The 19,111-nt window shown below is 51.1% G+C and overlaps 1 protein-coding gene across 2 annotated transcripts in view; it reads left to right on the forward strand.

The window, feature by feature from the left end:
• ESRRB (estrogen related receptor beta) overlaps window positions 1–19,111 on the forward strand; it is a 176,178-nt gene that overhangs the window by 57,193 nt on the left and 99,874 nt on the right. The window contains exon 1 of one of the 2 annotated variants that reach the window (XM_044774082.2): window positions 5,302–5,591. The exons of the other annotated variant lie outside the window; for it this stretch is intronic. Within the exon in view, the coding sequence (XP_044630017.1) occupies window positions 5,542–5,591 (50 nt within the window). The 5' untranslated portion in view covers window positions 5,302–5,541. Of the gene's footprint in view, window positions 1–5,301; window positions 5,592–19,111 lie in introns of those variants that run through there. 2 annotated transcript variants of the gene reach the window in all.

Genomic DNA, 19,111 nt, shown 5'->3' on the forward strand with positions numbered 1-19,111 from the left:
TTTATCATGAGGGGGAAAACCCCACAATCCACTGTAATGGAAAATATTTAATAAGACAGAGCATTCCTTCAGTCAACAGCTAGTTGTTCCGAGCCTCTTAGGTACCAGGTACCAGCAAGTCATATTCTTTTCTCTTCCTCTCTCTCCTCCTCCCACCTCTTCTCTTTGTACTCTTCCTCCTCCTTTCTTTTCCCCCAGAAATTTGGCAGGGGACAAAGCTATTATAGTTCTGATGTGTTCCTGGTCTCCTGGTGATTAGGAGGGAAAAAAGATCTTTGTTTCCATGGAGAGACATAGCTCACCTTCCTGCTGATCCCCCAAGCTGCTCACACGGTCGCCATGTTGCCTGGGGCCTGCAGGAAGAAGGAATCCTTTTGGTAAACAGAGAACTTTAATATACTATTCAGCTGTGTTGGTGAGAATGGGATCTTGAGGCTCAAAAACAAAAACTGGAGCTTTGAAATATCTGGAAGTTATTCCAAGACCCCTGGTAGGAATTTCTGATAATGCAATGGATGGTGGTGGTGGGAGGGAACCCGAGCATTTATCCACGCAAGATGTCCCCTTCATATTTTATCTTTGGTGTCATGGAGGTGGTGCTAACAGTACGTGGGCCTTCTTGCCCCAATAATGGGCCATTACAGCTTCAGGAAAAGCCATCATGTTTCCGCAGCATTTATCTGTCAGCAGGAGACTATTATGGGAGCACAAACTCACATTGTATTAGCGTTATCAGTTAATTATGATCCTTGGGACATGTGCCAGCCAATGGGCTGACAGCCTGCTGACCACCACTCAGGGATATAACTCCACACCCCGAATTCAAGCATGTGAGAAGAGAGTGGGCCCACAGGGGTGTGTGGACAGGGACATTTTCCCTGGTCAGGAGTCCAAGGAGCCCTGGCCTGATCAGCACTGTCCCCAGAGATGCGCAGGTTAGGCTCGCTGTCTAGGCCAGGCCCACCTTAGTCACCATGGATGGTCAATGCAGGCACTTCCTGGACTTGCCTCCCCCGGCCCTCGCTCTGGGGTGGAACAGAAACGAGCTTGGACTGTGACTCCGACAGGTCCACGGAGGCGTCTTCTCCTTCTTGGGCTGGTGGTAAGAAGTGGCTGCACACCTTGTGTGTTTCCCAAGGCATCATTTTCACCTGGAAACTTGGGTTCAGGGAAGGTGGTAAGGGTGAGGGACCGGGATGGCATAACAAACAATTTATGTCCCACATTCAGTGGACTTAGGGAGCATGGGGCAGACTCTCCAAAAATTCCCGTTGGGTCTTATCTTTTAGTGATGAAGCCATCAAGTCCTCTGTTCTCCTGGGTCCACGCTGAGTCCACCACCTCCTGCTGAGTTGCTTGGCTTGAAAGCCTTCTCTTATTGTTGGGCCAAGAGCAGTGTGCCACAGGGAGGGGACTCAAGAACCAAGAGACACTGCTTGCTGCCGCCTTACGTGTGCAGAAATGACTGGTGTCAGGGGAGGCTGCCTCAAGAGAGGGAAGATGCACACCAAGACCAGGCTCTGTTAAGGGCAGAGATTTTCACCAGACCTGCAGCAAGGGCTGCTGGGCTGGGGGTCAGCTGCATAGACCATGGCAAGGACACTCGGGTGCCCTTCGAGATCCAGGTGCTGGCATGGGGATAGCCCACACTAAGGACTTAGACAGACTGAGATGGGAAAGAGGGGTGGTCAGTGTGGACCTGTGTTCAGCTATCCACCGCACACTTGGTACTTTTTGTACCTAGGGAAACACAGGTTTGGGGAAGAGAGTGAGCCAGGCTGTGTCTGGGTATGTTTTCCTACTTACCTGCCACCTGGAGCATTCTTCATGGCAGGACGACAGGTCATGAAATTGGTGTCCACCCATCAGTGCTTCTTTTTTCTCCCAGGAAGCCATGTGGGACACAGAAGCCTGGGTCCCCACCATCCACCAGGCGAAGTGTGTTGCTAATGGCACTCCTCTTGTTTGGCTTCACATTCCTCAGCAAAGGGCTTGAACTCGGGGGAGAAGGGAGGAGGGAAAGTGGAGAGACTTGTGTATAAAGATTTAGCAACTGGATGAGTAGAAATCCAGAGACCACAGATGGCACGCTTTGCCAGTTATTTGCTGTGTGACCTTGGGTAGGTCACTTCAACACACAGAGAAATGTACAAATTTCCATATTTGTAAAATCTGATGCTAGTTCTAAATGATTTCCTGAGCCCTTCCTGGCTGTAAGGTTCTGTGAATGTAATAAATATTTATTTAAAGAAGTTTGTCACCAGAACAATGTGAACTGTTGTCCCCTTACACCCTCCACAATTACTGTGTCTAATTCCTTTTGTCCCACGTCCTTTGGGCTGGCTTGCCCATCTCGGGGCGCCAGTATTGGGACACAGGATAGTGAAGGGGTGGCTTAGAGCTTTTTGCTAGGGGTGGATTGCAACTAGCACCTGCTCTAGGAGAGCGGCGGAAGCATGAAATAATGATTGAGTGAGTGAATTTCAAGCTTGAAGGAACCCAAGGGCCCCGCCCACCCTCTCTAAGCCTGCACCATCTTTGTTTTCTGGAGAAGAGATGACTTTGGCAAGGTCACATGGAGTAGTCAGGACCAGATCCCAGAGTCCCCTGCACGCTCCCACAATGACGCCTCTCCAGCCAGAGGTGTGGAACCTGAACTCGGCTTTGGGAAGGTGCTGGCTGAGGACAGAGAAAGGCTGGTCCCATGAATAGCGTGTGACTGGCCATGTCTGCCTGGAGAAGCACAGGAAAAGCCTGGGGCCACCGGACTGGATCAGGTCCCCAGGGTGTCCTGGCTGGTGGGCCTTCATCTCCCCTCCAGCAGAGTCTGCAGGCTCCTGCGTGCCGGGGAGGGAGAGGAGAGGAGAGCTCTGGCCCAGGGCTGTGTGAGAGGAGGCTGGACAGGACGGTGACGGAGGCCAGTCTAAGGAGGACGGGGTCTCAAGGACCTCATTCCTGCCCTGGAGGACAATCAGCTAGTGCCCAGAGGCGAGGCCCTCAGTTACCTTTCTCCCTGAGCCTTGGAGGCAGACAGTGATTGTGTGCGGGCACTAGCCTAGTTTTTTAACCCACACGGACCCCCTGTTTCTCCTCACTTGCCCCCAGTGGCTCTGCATCCACTGCTGGGCTGTGAAGTTGTCTTTCTTTTCATGCTCCACCAAGTGCGCTCTGTCTCCACTTAAAAATGGTCACCCACACAGAGCATGGAGCCAGCTGATGCCATACAACCTGTCAGGACCCGACCCCCTTCCTGGGTAGCCATCCTGTGTCTCAGCAAGCTCTGGCACTCTGCCCCAAATGGCTCCGCTTTAACAATTCCTTCAACAAAATCTTCATCAAGCAACTGCTATGTGTCAGGCACTGTTAAGCAATGGGGATTCTCCGACGAAAAAAACCAAACGCACCTCTACCCTCTTAGAGCTTACAATCTGGGGGGGGGGGGTGGCTAGTCCTCATACCACTATGTATATCATTGCAAATTATTACATTACTTGAAAAAAAGTGCATAGCAGAAGGTTCTGGTGCGGTCCAGAAGGTGGGGTGTTCTAGGTAGCAGGTGCAAGCGCTGAGGGAAGCACGGCATGATCTGAGGAGGGGTACAGAAGGCCGCACAGGAGGCTATCGTGTGGGGCCTTCCTTGTGGGCCATGGGAAGGACTGGGGCTTCTTTCCTAGTTGTGACAAGAGGACACTGGATGTGCATTTTACCAAGTGCGCTCGGGTAGCTACGTGCTTGGAGAAGGCATTTCAGGGGGCCAGAAGGGACGCAGAGAAACCGGTCAGTGAGGTCTTGGCGAGAGATGGTGGTCGCGTAGAGGTCATGGTTAAGCAAAGTCTTTCTGTACCCCTCTTTCCATCTCTAATGCAACCAAGTACCTCTGTGATTAAAAACAAAATCCGGGGCTGCTGGGGGTTCTGCTGACAGAGCAGACGTCTTCATCCATCTCCCTGTGAGATGCCTGCCTGAGCCCCGCGCCCGGAGAATTCCACGCGTTCCTCCACTTCAGCACGTATGAAAAATCTCAGCTCTGGTTCCCAGCCTGCACGCGCTTACATTTATCCAAGTCAAGTGTCGTCTGTGGTCCTGCTGCCCACTCGCCAGCCCCTCCTGAGCCACTGGCCCCTCCTGGGGGTTCTCACACCCCTCCCTGCCTTTATTTCTGAAGTGCCTGAACACTGCCAGCATGATAAAATTATGTCTTCCGCCTACTGCTCATTGTCTTCTGTTGAATATAGGAGAATAAGGTGCTGGTGTCTCCTGAGCGCTTTCCCCCTTTAAATAATTCTCTACCTATCCCCTCCCCACACTCATTGGAATCATCAAATTGATTATTATCCCTGTGGCTGGCACATCTCAAAAGCTAACAAGTCCCAGAAGAAGGATTGGGGCTTGACTTATAGCTTATTTTGGTCTATCGGCAGCTCGCAATATTTGGGTTCATGGAGGGAGCAGCACACAGGGATGCAGGTGTGTTCGTAGCTGGGGATTCAGGTGTGTATTTTGAAGTGTCTACTTGTGGGCCTCAAAGTGGATGTGGCAGGTAAGTTGGTTGTTTTAACCACAATTGTATTTTCCTAAGCAGACAGGAATTTATTGGCTTGTATCTGTGTCCTGGGTACATTTGTGAGAGTTGCCAATGAAGAGAGCATCATTTTAGGCATCTAGAGAGCATTTTATAGACACATGCCCTGCGTCTGGCCATACGAGATTTAGAACAGGCTGGCCCAGGTGATGAGAGCTGGGAGGGGAATCTGTTCCTCTCCTGCTCTCTGACTGTGCCTCACCTACTGACCTGATCCTTTGCACTTTTGAGCACCAAACAGCATTTGAGGCTCTGAATTTCTACGGAGCTGGGCTCTTCTCCCTGGTGTGAGAGTGGAGAAATGTGACTCATTTTTAATTTGTAAAACAGACCCTTCCAAAAGGCTGAAAGGTGAGTTTGCTAGGCCTGCTGTTAAAAGATGGGATGGGAGGTGGGGGCGGGGGTATGTAAGCGGCACATCTTTCAACCCCCGAGTCCCACCAGCCAGGTGGACACATTTTTTTTCTTTAATGGCGAGAAAGCAGGCTTGAGGCTTTACACCCCAGTCCTCCTACTCCTCAGGAGGTGGGGACCTCGCCCGAGCGTCTGCTTCCATTGAAGTCTCTCCGGCTTACCCCCCTCCCCCCACCCCAGCTCGATTCTGTCACTTTAAGTCCAGCCCCTGAGAGATAGCCAATAGGAGCCAAACCATACATCAGTCTCCCAGCCTTAAAGCTACAGTAGGGTTAGTGGGCTCCAAGTCTCTGGTGCCGGAGCCTCCTCCACGGCTTCCCATCCCCTCTGCCGCTCGGAGTGTGTGCCCGAGTGGGAGCGCCGGGCTGTGCGCGCGCGGCTCTCTGCCTCCCTCTCGCCCCGCCACGGCGCGTCCTCCCACTCTGCCCGCTCCCGCTCACTGTGCCCCTGCCCGGACTCGCACCTCGCCTGTGCCCTTCACTCGCTCTTCCGCGTGATTTCCCCGCCGCCTTTCTCCACCAACTGGGAATGCTAAAACGGGACTGATGGACGTGTCAGAACTCTGCATCCCGGACCCCCTCGGCTACCACAACCAGTAGGTGCTCTGGCTCTCGGTCGGTCGGTCGGTCTGTCCTTCTGCCTGTCCGGCTGTCTCTGTCCTGGGTGTCGCAGTTATTCTTCTAGGCATTCTTGAAGTGGCAGGGACGCCGGGGGCACTTGGGGGACGTCGGAGGGGGCAAGTCGCACACTTCCTGGGTCTCCTTCTCGGGGGTAAACCCGCTCTAATTTTTCCCGCACCCCTTTTACAAACCCTTACTTTTAGGTAAGAGCAGCACTGTCTCATTCACTCTTCCTTTATGATCTCCCCGGCGGCGAGAAAATATTTGAGTTTCTGTGGGATGGGGAGGAGCTAGCCCAGAACAGGTGCGGGAACGTCGCAAAGATGCCCTGTCCCGTCCGAGAAAGCCTCCGCGCGGGCCCTTGGACTTTAATATTTTAACTTCCATACTGGGGACCAAATATGATCCTGGCAAGGCAGCGAAATCGGACGTGCGGCGCGGGTTCGGAAACTGCAGGCGGCCAGCGCTGCCTGCCCCGCGGTCCCAGTGGGGCGCCCCGAGGGCGCGCACGCGGCGTAGTGGACCCGAGGCGCCCAGGGGTGCGAGCGGCGCGGCCCGGGACGCACTGCGCCCCGCACGCCCTGCGAGGGGAGCCCGCATCCCGCCAGGAGTAGGGACAGCCGGCCGGGCGCTGCGGCGCAGGCAAAGTTGGTTCGCCGGCTTGAGGGACGCGGCGTCCGGCCCGTCAGACGGACGCGATTTTCGTGCCCTGGGGCGTCTTTGCGCTCGCCTCCCGGGAATCTGGGGTTGTCTGAGGGGCGTGGGCCTGGGCGGTGGGCCGGGCTGCGCGACCGGATTCCCAGGAACCCGGGGGTCCCGGGCTTGGCCAGCGCGCCGAGCGCGCAGAGTGGGAAAGTGAGCACTGATCTCCCCGAACGGCGAGCGGCTGCACCGCGCGTCCAGCCCGGGCTCTCCTGGGTCCTGCTCTGGCCACCCGGGGTTTCCCTCCCAGGGCTCTCCGCGGTCGTCGCCCCACCTGCCCGAGTACCTGCCCGGGTACCTGCCCGGGTCTCCCCTTGGGCGCTCCGTGTCCTGCCGCGCTCCGGGCTGGCATCCTGGCGTCGGGGTGTGGGCGCGCGCAGTGGCCCCTTGGAAAGCTTAAAATAATACTAAAATGAGAACTCTAGGTTCTCGCGGACCTGCTTAACTTAGTCCTCTTCTTCCTTCTCTTTTCTTCTGAAGCAAACTAAACTACCAAAGTCAGTGCTCGCTCCACCATCCTTTCATTTTTGTAACCCCCTCCCGAGAACCACGACATCTCTAAAATAGATGCTCGGGATAATGTGGGGTTCCAGGAAGTGTGCCTCACCGCCCCCCTCGCTGCGCAGACTACCTCCATCCTGGGGAGACCACGCGCAGAGAGAGGAGACAACTTCACAGCAGCGTTTCCTGTCGATGACCGGACTGTCCCAGCCTCCACGCTGACCTTTTTGGTTCTAGTTTTAGGATTTCCCTGGGCACAAGGTCCTTTAAGTGTCACCAGAATTTAGCCAGGAGTGTCGAAAGAAAGCGATTGGGTTGGGAGATGAGGGGAATCCTTAATTATAATGGATTCAGATTTCCATCAACTCTAAAAGTGGCTTCTCATTCTCTTTAAAGGTTACACTGATCCCCGCTTGTATGGCTGGTGGGGGAGGGGTGGGGAGCGGTGGGGTGGGGTGGGGGTGGGGCCGTGCTCCCTCCTAAAGCGGGAGTGGGAGCCACCAGAGAAACCTCCGGGATGGGTAAGTGAGGCTGTGAACAATGTTTGATGCTTGTGGGGCATTTCCTCACATAAAATTACCAAGTATGACAAATATTGGATATTTAAATTATTTAGGCTCCCGCTCTTCAGAGGTGACTTCTTTAGTTGAGCTCGAAATATCTATGTATTTGTCCCTGGCTCAAATCATAGTCAATAAATATGAAAATTCGTGTGGGGAAGTACATCCTTTGATTATGTTGACCAGGAAAGCAAGGAGAGATGGAGGATTTAGCAGCTGGGTAATTCATCCAGTTGACGGCAACCCTGGCTTGAGTTTGAGGAGAAATATGGGCGAAGAGAGGATGTTAGGGAAGCAGTAGAGGGGAATGAGGGAGCCCAGGCCCGGGGGGTGGGGACTGTTTGAAGGGGGAATCATTTACTATGTAATATAAGCCTGACAGTAGTTTGGATTCCCTCCTCTTCCTGGTTTCTTTGTAAAGAATTAGCTTCTCCGTCCATGGGGCACAGGAGAAGCCAGAAATATACCCGCTCACTGCACTGGGGAGCTAACGATCCTGGTAAGATGCTATTTCTCAAATCCAAGGACCTGCTGGGCAGCAGCCCCGAGCATGGGTGAGCTGGCCCCGTATATAGATGTGTGCTTCCCGGTGAGAGTTTGCATCTGCTGTGGTCCAGGTGCACAGAATTTCCAAGGACGAGCTTGTGGAGGTCAGAGGCTGGTGTCTTGGGGGAGGCATCTTTCTGACCTCAGCTGTGGGGCTTCATGACAAGTAGCTTTAGAGCCATTGGTGGCAAAGTAACAAGCAGGACTGAATTCTTTGGTTTGTTGGAAGGACAGGAGGATGAATCTGTTCATTACAGTGCTGACGTTTCTTGTGGAACATAACACGAGTGGTTTAGTGTGCACAGTTTCTACCCATGTGGCTTAGTCGACCTTCCTGGACTGGAGAAAACCCGAGGGCACAGGGACCATAGTTCAGCGAGAAAGCACTTTCCAGCCTGACTTCTCACCTGCCAACATACAGAGAGCATGTTCTAAGCCTCTCGTGTTATTCTCACTTTCCCAGGTGAGAAATTAACACACACACACACATTCCTACCTTCCTACCTTTCTCTCCTTCATTTTCATTTTCCCGTAGCCAATCCTGTAGGTGACTCCATTACCATTTCTAATCAATATTTTATGTACATATATAATCAGCCAGAGTGGGAGGGAGAGTGCTGGCCTGCGTGTGCCTGTGTACAAATGTGTCCGTACCCGGAACCGTCTGGAGACCCTCAGTACAAAACCTGAGGAGCAGGGGGGGCTTGTCTGATGACCACTTCGCTGTTGTTAAAGAAACAAAGAACAAACTGTCCTGAAGGTAAAATGTGGGTTGACACGTAGGAAAAAATGCCACATGGTAATTCAGAATCGGTGACCCAGAGAAAAACAAAGGGGGAAATTAATTTTTAATGGTACATTTAAAAATAAATCAGAGTGAGGACATTAGTCTTGGTTTTCCAAGGGAGGGGCTCTAGGAAATAAAGCTTTATGTGCCTGCCACTCTTCTGGAGGTGTGGGCCGCGTGGAAGAGGCTGGAGCGATAGGAGGGTGGACTTGGTCAGGCCCGAGAGCGATGAGCTAGGAGGAAACAGTGGGTCAACGTGGAGAGCCCTGGTCCTGGCCAAGGCCCTTTCCGGCTCAGTGAGATCCTGACATCAACTGGAAATTTCCTCTTGGAGCTTATTATTTCCCCAACTCCCTTCATTTTAGAAACAATCCTCTATTTTACCAATAATTAGGACATAGGAAAAGATGTTTCCTAAAAAAACATATGAAGAAACAACCAGGCCCACCAAACAGAAACCTTTTCCTTCTATTGATTTGGAGTGATCAATAAATATTCCATTTAGTCCGAGACTAGGGACAGAGGGGACTTTCGGGGAAAGCGCTGCGAGGGAAGTGGCAGTGACAGGCATTTCATGTCACAACCCTGCCTTCTCAGAGTGCTCTGGCCCCAGCGCAGGGACCCTTGTAATTTTGTCCTGTGTGCTTGATTCGTGTTCCTGATAATTGGGTATTTTGCCAAATGGTTTTTAAAGCTAATCTAAAGTCATTGGAAAAGTTTGTCTCCTTTTTCCATCCACTGCAAAATGCCTTGTTTCCTTTGAGCGCTTGGAAGTGGGAAGATCTAGACGAGTGTAGCAGGCCAAAGGAAGGGTGTGCGTGGGAGAGAGAGAGCCATCCAGAAGGCGTGTGCATTGCAGGCGGGCAACGGAGTCGACTGTGTGAAGGAGCAGGACTCCAAAGGAGCGAGAATTCAGAAGACAGATGAGAGACAGGATGCTCTTGACGTGGTTCTGCAGTGCCCTTCTCTACAACTTGTCTTCCCAGGTGCTTAAAATTATTTGTGGTTCTCATTTAAGGGGAAGGAAGAGCAGATATTTAGACCATAATCCACTCCTTCAAAGTAAGGCCCAGCCCACACCCTGAAGACCCCCCGCCACTGCCTTCCCACCCTGCCGCCGTCATCGGCCCTGTCCTTCCCTCCCTGAGACAGAGGCCCTCCAGATGCTCTTCCAACTGGACCAAGAGTTCTGCCCAGAATTAGCCAGAACTCCTCGCAGCTCCGCTGGGAGCTTCTGTCTTGGAGTCTGGTGGCTCTTGACTGACTGTTCCCGTGGGAGACTGCAGCAGGGCTTGAGTTCTCAACGTCTGATGTCCTTCGCAGCTGCTAGAGTTCCTAGAGGGTGCGTGGGCCCAGAAGGGGGCTTCGAACGGAGGGTCCACAGACCATGCCAGGAAGCAGAGAAGGGCACAGCTCAAGTCTGGACTGGAACCAGACAAATCTGAGCCCACATCCTACCTGTTTGCCCTTGAGGCCATTCGCTGATTTCTAGGGATAAATCAAAGATCTTTTTGACACTGTAAGTACTGGTGACCCCCCACTGCGCTACGTCTCTGATAAGGTTCCCCTTTCTCACTCCCACTGCCTGCAGACCTCCGGGGAACCACCCTAGGCTTGGGCATTCCTTGGAGGAGGGACCCATATGCTTCCGCTGGCTCCAGTGTCCCCTGGTGTGGCTGGGGTGGCCTGGGGTGGGATTACATGCTGGTTGCCCCATCAGCTGGTATGGCCTGGTCCCTGTGGAGGGAGGTTGCAGTGTTTATAATTGCAAATGTAATTAGCAGACCAGCTCTGGGGGACTGTGATGTTCAACTTCTCTGCACATCACGGTGACCCCTGTGATGGCTGGCCGGCCAGATTAACCCTCACTGGGCCAGCCTGCCCTCTGCCTCTGCTGAGGCTGCTGACCTTCCACTGATAATGGCAGGGCTGTCCTGCATAACGGGTGGCAGAACCAGACTCCTTCCTCCGAGGGGATGTCAGGGCAATGACTGGGAGAGGTCAGGAGTTGGGGGATTTCTTCCCTAGGCCAGCGGACAAGTGACCCTTGCCTCTTGTGACAGTGTGACGCCGTGGGGCAGGCTGCTCTGGGGCATTTCCTCCCTCACTTTCCTGGCCACTCTGGAAGGGCTTGATGGGAAGACCTTAGGTGCATGCTGATCTGTGGCTCCCGGGGCCTTGTTGGAGAAAGCAGGGCTCTAAAGGGGACTCATCATGACTTCCCGTGAGTGCTCCTGGGGCTCAGTGGGCAGGGGAAATGAGTGCTTGCTGGCTCCTGGCTTCTGCGGGAGTGTTCCACAGAGCTGGGCAGCTGTGGGCGGTCCCACTTGGGACATGTGGAGAGGTCGGCCATAGGAGAGCACGGGCTTGATTTGTCTCAGGGAGCAGAGACCCCCAACAAACCACCCAACAAAAGACACCGAGAAACCAGACAATTGGGGAAACATGGAGCTGCACGGTCTTTTTTTTCCCCCCATGAGTGTACTTGTCTCCCTGTCTAGAGCACCTTTCTGTACTGATCAGGACTAGAATAGAAAGGATCTTAACAGCACCTTTATTTATAAGCAATGGCTTAACGGAGCGGCAAGCCCTTTCCTGTTGCTGTTAATGCCTCTGTTGTAGGGGATATCTCTGAATCCCGAAACATGAGACGCCGCATCCGTTCCTCGGAGAGGTTCCACCGTGGAGGGGCTGTGTGCACACGTTTGAGAGTGTGTTACTGTGGCGTTCCCCTTTAAGATGGGAGTAACAGGGGGCAATGGGCTCTGCTATTTAAACACAGCCCCTGCTGCCTGCTTACCCCTTGCCTGGGCTGAGGTCAGGCCGTGGCCACATTCCAGTGGGGGCTGCCAAACCTTGGGGTTTTTCCATGGTGTGAAAGGGAACACAGAGGGACCCGAGCGCTGGCTGTCCCTGCAGCTAGCTGGAGGAGTTCAGTCTTTCTTAAGAGCCTCTCTTCAGTTTTCTGTCCTGGGCAGGGTTAGGCAGACCCCAGAAAGGGTGAGAAGGCAGTCCTGCCCTTCTCTGGGGTAACAGATGGCCCCTCTCAAAAGGAGCCTTTGGGCAATTCTGTTGCGGGTTCCCGACTTCTTCTCTCCCTGGATACAGCCATTGACAGTCTATAGCTTAAAGGGTCAAATGTTTTCTTAAGTCAGGGAAAATCATACTCGTTAATCTGCCCATGGGACTTTCAGCATGGAATTGGACAAGGTGTAAAAAAAATCCATTGGCTAAAGGTCTTTAATTCAGAGGTGGATGAGCTTGATTTAAAATAAACCCAAAACAGAAGTTGTCCTGGAGGTTAGAAACACAATCTTCATTTTGCTCTGCTCAACCTATGCATGGAGTCCCAAAGAAGTTTTTTTTCTTCTTCTTCTTCTTCTCTCTCTCTTTTTAAATTTCTCTCCTCTGTTCCTTAGGACTTGAAAATATTCTATTCAGTAGTGTCATCCAGCATCCCCGGCATTGAACCTTTTCTGGGAATGGTTTTCTGGATAATGTTATTTTATTTCTCAATGTCATTTCATCCAGAGGTCAAAAGGCAGTTAAACAAAGTCCAACAAGGTTTTGTTTTTATCTTCTGGTTTCAAATGTGATCAATTTTCATTTAAAACTATATCAGGGTCCTCTCCTGCCAATTACAGCCGCTGTCAGCCCCACGCCTGACCGTTGGTGTTTACTGAGACGCTGCGTTTAAAATTGCATGAATGTGAAGGGCCCCATTAGCGTCAAGCTTTCTATCCAGGAGACTCTGACTTTCAAAACTGGGAATACTGTTATTTTAACTTGGCTCTTTTTTTTTAATTGCTTGAATTAACTTGAATTTATCAATTATTTTTTTTTGTTATTAATTTTTAAAATTATTTTTACAAAGATTTATGTTTTTGGTATTTTTACCTGGTTTATATTTTTTAAAAAGATACACGGAAAGAGGTTTTTGAGCATCACCGGCCTTTTCATGTTCTTGGTTTCCGAAGGGCAAAGAACAAGGAAATACAGTGGTGAGGGAATGCTGTAGGGGGAGCATGGGGGGGTGTAAAGGGTGATGTTTTAGTTGAGATTTCTCTGTCTTACAATTTAACATTTTCCTTTGTCTTCACTTATTTTTTTTCTCTATTTTCATTCCAGCATGCCCTAGTTTGACCTTGTCCTTTTCTCTCTCTCTCTCTGATTTTATATGTTTTGGAGGAAAGAGTGTAGGGTCTGTGGGTCTGTGTGTGTCTACCTGAGCGTGCGTACATGTGTGTGAGTGTGTGGGTGTGTTCGAGCTGTTTCTCGGGGCTGAGCACGATTAGTTGGATGAAGTCCCAAAGCAGAGTGCCTGTTACTGGCCACGCTGTTCTGCTCCAGCCATCAATACTTTGATCCACTTCAATGGCCTGTTCACATGTTTCGGTGGAGATGATAAGGAAGGGACAGACCTCCTGTTTGTAGGCACATTCCAGGTTGGTTGTGCCTGTTACCCGAGGAACAAGGTGATAGGGACTGGAGGTGTGGGTGAGGGCATCAGGAAGCACTAAACTTTATTCAAAACCAATTTCTCTCTCTTCTCTTCTCATCTCACTTGCGAGCGCTGCAAGCTCTAGTTTGGGATCTTGGTGAGGCAGAGGAAATGAGCTGGTCTGTGCTTTTGTTTTGGCCTTCCTGATCGATCAGGAGAAAACATTCCCTTTTGATGGTAAAACATGCCTTCAGCAGGCATGCAGAGCGCAGTATTTATCCTTTTCCTCTTAGTCTCCGTCTTTGTCATGTGTCTCTTGGGTGTGTTGACATTGTCTACCTAAGCAGTCAAGCTAACAAGCTTTGGCAGAAAGTACACCACTTTTACAGATATAATAGCAATCACGCGATGTTGTAATAATTATAGCGGTCATAACAGCTTGCAGCTTTTTCTTTCCTAAAAGCGCAAAGCAATTCTCATAACCAGTTTTCTCATGGTAACTGGATGAGGGTTGCTGTGTCTTGCCACTGAACAGGTTTTCCTGCAAACGTAAATGTGCAAAGGCTGCAGGTCTGCATGTCCAAATTCATCCAGGAGCTAAAACTGCCTGGTTTCTGAAATACGAACAGACGGGTAGAGGAGAATATGGTGTCAGCCACATGGACCCCCTGAGAAATGCTGGGTGTGTTGCCTGTGAACTCAGAGGGGAGAAATGTTTCTTGTAAAGGATGCTGTGTCAGGTCTGACCCCAATGCCACCAGCTTCTGAGGCTCATGCCCATGCTCAGCCTCTTGGTCCCCTCTTGTTCCTTGGTTTCTCTGGCCGCGATCTCAGGAGAGGTTTGCAGACCAAAGGCAGACAGAGGACAAGAGGGGTTAGGACTTGGCGCGTGTGAATAGCTGGGAAAAGAGCTGTGTGAAGACAGAAGCAAAGTCACCTGGCCACCCCTGGCTGCCTTCTCGGCTGTTCAGCTTCCCCGAGGCTGGTGTCCGCTGCTCCTGGGTACTTCAGCCTGCCCTCTGGGGGCAGAGATTAGAGGGAGGGCACAGGGAGCTGACCCCTCTGCATCCTGTGACCCCTCTTCTGACTCTTCATGCCGACTCCCAGACCTGGACCGGCTCATCTGCAGACTCTGCTCATCTGTGCATTACTTTTGAAATCGGCTCTGCCTTTGTTATTTTCTCTCTCATTCCTTTTTTTCTGTACATGTGCCTTGGAAAAAGGAGGCAGCCTAATACCCCAGCCTAATATAATAGGAGGCACCTCATATACCGGGGTCCCGTGGCAGGCTGCATTTTTTCTATGTTAATATTCTTACTTGTGTTCTTACTCAATTTTTCTTCCTCCAAAAAGAAAAAAAAAACCCCAAACCTTTGGATTATTAATTGATTATTAACTGATTTAACAACAAAACATCCAACCCCCGGGGAACCCCAGCAAGAGTCTGGCTGTGCCGCTCGGGTCTAGATCAGCTTTTTCCTCTCAATCGGTGAGAAACATTATAGCTTCAATTCCCTTGTTGGACCCGGAGTAAAAAATTAATTCATGAATAATAAAAACCAATCAGTCTTGTTGAGTTTAAGAAGGATTAGGAGAAAGGGTGTTTTTTCTTACAGAGAACATTTGGAATCTGCGTGTCATTGTCACCGAGTATTCCAGGTGGCTTGAGCGTGCCTTTATTCACAGCAAATGAGCTGTTTATTATCCTGAGGTGTAACGCATCTTCCTCAGTTGTAAGGCCAATTTACTGAAGACTGTTGTGGGTGTCCCACCCACTTCTCTCCCACAATCCCACACCCCAGGCCAGTGATAATTCACTGAAATTAAGACAGTTTCCCGTGTAAGTGGCACATAACCAAATAGCAACAGACCTGGCATTGCATTATGAGTAAGCTGGTTTGTGGATGGGATAGAGTCCTTGGGTTTCCTCCCCTTTCTGTCTCTGGGAAGTAATTGACCAGAAATTTACATGCCTTTGCAAGAACCACAGAAATGAGACTTACAGATACATTTTTTAGTTTCCACTAATAGTACCTACCTCCCAGGGTTGTTGTGAAGATTCAACGGAAGTAATTCACAAGTGCCAGGCACAGAGTGGGTGTACACTGAATGTTCTGTGTTCTTAGTCATTCTTTGATGTTATCTGTTGGAAGTTAGTTTTCCTTCCTTTGACAGCCTCACAATGAGAATCCTCAGCAGTGAGATTGGGGTGCTTGAACTGATTACTTCATTTACTGTGATCAACGTGGCTTGGGTTTCCATATGTAACACAAGGGGATCAGAGAAGGAATTAGAATAGGAAATTTCCTTTGAATGGATCCCTAGATCCTCCGACCGTGGGTGGAGTTGCTCAATAAAATAGAGGACACCCCATTATTTGAATTTTAGATAAACAACAAATAATTTTTTTAGTATAAGTATGTCCCATGCAGTAATTGCTAAATCTGGCCACTCTATCTGTTGGTGTTTTTCTTAAACTGGTCTGATTAAGAAACACACATTTCCTTTATTTTTTCTGCTTTTGATGAAGCCCAAGAGAGTGACGATGTGTTTAGTTTTTTCAAGTTGTTTTTTAAATGACTGTCTTTAACTTTTTGCCCCTATTAACCCCTTAGGTTGGTGATGTCCTTGAAAGTTGGGTACAAGTGATTTCCGTGATCCAGATAGATTGATGGAGTTGCAATTAGGTAAATAAACCTGCTGAATGAGGTCTCGTAACATAGCACCCAGAGCACTGAGTTTTGCCTTAGGGAGAACAGGGTAAGCGGAGTCTGTTCCGGTACCTGTCTCTGCATGATGTTTCCCTGACAAGCAGGTTGAGGGGCTGGACTGCTGGAACCTGAGACCCCAGTAACGGGAAGCTACCCTTGCTGCACCTTGGAAGCCAAAACAGCGCCTCTCCCTGCCTTCCCACACAAGGGCAGGAGGCTGACTCCTTGGAGGCGTCCCCTAGGAGGCTGTGGGGGAAACCGCCCAAATCATGTTCAGTGGTGGAGTAGGGAGGACACGGGGCTGAACCTGAAACAGCCAGTTAGGAGCATGGAAGAACTGGGGCTCACCAGCGGGGGACCAGCGAACCCCAGCTTTTCTTCGCTCACCTCTCAGAGCAGCATAGTCTCCCAGCCCGGGTAAACACAACCATTGTTTTAAGCGAGGTCCCCTCACAGCCCAGAGTGTGGGAAATGGAAGAGCTCTAGAGCCCCCTACAGGCCCTCGATGGCACTGCACCTCTCGGGTGCCGGTCCCACCACGGAGCCTTCAGAAGGTGGGAAGGAGGGTGAGGATCCCAGTGTTTGGCAAGCCTGCGGAAACTCGGGGTCCTGGAGTGGGGAGCACTCCCGTTCGACTTCAGCAAGCAGCTCTGGTTTTGGAACTGCCTTTCGTGCTCCATGCTCTTTAGCACTGCAGCTGCCTCCTAGTGTGGTGCGGCAGCCTCCTCCCAACACACACATCTATACACGTGCACACACGCATGCACACACCGTGCTCAGTGCCGCAGTGGCTTGCCGGACCTGCAGAAAGGCCGGAAGGTGCTCAGGCCTCATTCAGTCTGAGGAAACCCTCCCAGCTGCTGGGAATGCAGGAGCAACGCAGCCAGCACCGTTTTCAGAGCCCCGTACCTGTGTTCAGATTCTCTTCCCCAAGACACCTAACTCCCTGGGGATCACTTTAGGGTTTGCTGGAGGAAGAGTTTTGGGGGAGATGAGAGAGCTAAAAATAAACCATAGGGTCAGAGGTGGGCAACCGTAATAATAGTAATAATAGCAGTCATTGACATTTATTGAGCACTTACTGTATTCCGGGCTTTGCCCTGAGAACATTTCAGGTGTTAATTCATTGCTTCCTCACAACCACCCTGGGAAGTAGGTCCTATTATCCTCCCCGTGTCACAGGTAAAGAAACCGAGGTACAGGGATGTTAGGTCACTTGCCCGAGGTCACACAGCTGGCACAGCTGGGATCTGCTCAGGGGCTGCCTGGCTGCGTGCCTGCACCACTCACTCCCATGTTGTCTGTCACTCCTGCATCTAGAATTTCAGCTTTCTAATCCCAGCTTTCAGAACACCCCTTCTTAGCTGCATGGGTCAGACACAAAGGTCAAGTTTGGGGCGGAGGTGGAAGGGGAAGTTGGGCCCCCTGTCTTGTTCCTGAAAAGGCGGATGTGAGAGCTGGCACACTGAGTTGGGCCTCTCTCCCCCTCTGCCTGGGTCACTGGCACAGGGGACACTGGAGAAGTGAACTTGTGGTGGCTCTAACCTTATCCTCCAAGGCCACGCCCAACCTCCAGGGGCCCCCGAGGGTCTGACCCCTGTCCTTCCTCCCTGGGAATCTGTCCTAGACGCACTTTGAGGCTGAATGCCTCTCTTCGCAGCCTGCATTGTCGCCCCTTGCATGCCCTGCCCCTGTGCTCTCATCGCTGCTCTCCAAGGACGTCTAGTCGGAATCTCAGGGTCCACTTGGATTCCCAGGGCTACCTCACGCCAGCACATGCAAAACAGGGCCGCAGCCTCGCCCTCCAAACCCACTTCTCCCATGTCTCCCTTACCTCCCCCTCCCTTGACACAGGGCCCCCAGCCAAGATATGGAGCGTGTCTTCCCTCCTTCCTTTTCTCTTCATTGTCCAGTCCCCTCCTTGGTCTGCACGACTTTGACCTAAATATACATCTCAGATCTAGTCTTTCCTGTTCCTACTGTTGCTTACCCTGCAACCCCTAGTCTGCCTGGTGAACTTCTATTTATCCTTTAAAACCCCACTCATGTTTCCCACTGTGGGTAAAGCCATCTGTGACCCCTCCCGGGGGGAATTAATCTCTCTCTCTCTCTCGCAGCTGCAGTCCTGGACCCCTGACTGGTTGTAATCTGTTGGATTTGAATATATGCTTATCTTCTCCCACTAGATCCTGAGCCCCTACAGTGTAAGCTCATGTCTGTGTCCTCAGTGCCTAAGACAGTGCCTGGTACGGAGTAGATGTTTAATAAATGCTGGTGGAGCTAACTTGGGGAGATTGGAAGTGGGCGAAGGGGACTCCAGGGGCCATAAGAGGGAGAGGGGAGCCATGGAAGGGGCTGGTCTGTTGCGTCACTCATCAGTGGGGGCAGAGATGGCCGGCTACCTGGGCACCCGTGCCCTTCTCGGGGCAGTATGTGTAGGGTTGGAGGAAACTCGCTGGCTCCAGACTGAGTCTAAATCCTGGCCCCAGTGGTGTGCTGGGACCAGCTCAAACTGGCTTGGGAGAGCCGATCGATAAATTTTCAGGAATTTTGTGAGCTGATTGTTAAACACCACCATTATGAAAAATGAAATTATCTAAACTTACAATTAAATACATTGTATTAAAAACAAAGGTATTAAGTCCTCAAAACTCATCACTTCCTAAGATCTTATTACCTTTATGTTCCTGAAGTAAATTTCCCTCTAATGTGTCCGTACGGTAGAAATTCTGTGTGACAGTTTGTGACTGTCCATCTCTTCCCAGCTCTGTGCTCAGTGATGTCTCGTTCGTAGCTTGAAACTGGTGACGGTTGGAGTATTTCCATCATGGGAATCGGCAAATGCTGCAGATCAGGGCTCGCCCCCAGCCAGTTGTTGAACAGTTACCACCACACCACTGCCTGGCTGCTTCCTGTCCCCACTGTGTGACCCCGGATAAGTGTCTTACTGTCTCTGTGCCTCAGATTTCTTATCTGCAGTGACCCCCCTCATTGCATTGCTGTAAAGATTAAAAAACTGATAAACATGAAGTACTTAAAACAGAGACTGGTAGACAGTAAGTGCTCAATAAATATTGGCTCTTTTTAGTATTTCTTCCTCACTGCTCCATGCGCGCAGGCACATCCCTGTCCGAATTTCCATCCTTTCAGACGACCTCCACAGGTAGGGGCATGTGAGTTTTACGCCTGGAGTGTAAGGTTGTTGCTTTTCCCTGCTGGCCCCTGGCCCCTGGGCTTTAACTGGAGT

Source organism: Equus asinus, chromosome 7, assembly GCF_041296235.1.
Source record: "Equus asinus isolate D_3611 breed Donkey chromosome 7, EquAss-T2T_v2, whole genome shotgun sequence".
Taxonomy (NCBI): domain Eukaryota; kingdom Metazoa; phylum Chordata; class Mammalia; order Perissodactyla; family Equidae; genus Equus; species Equus asinus.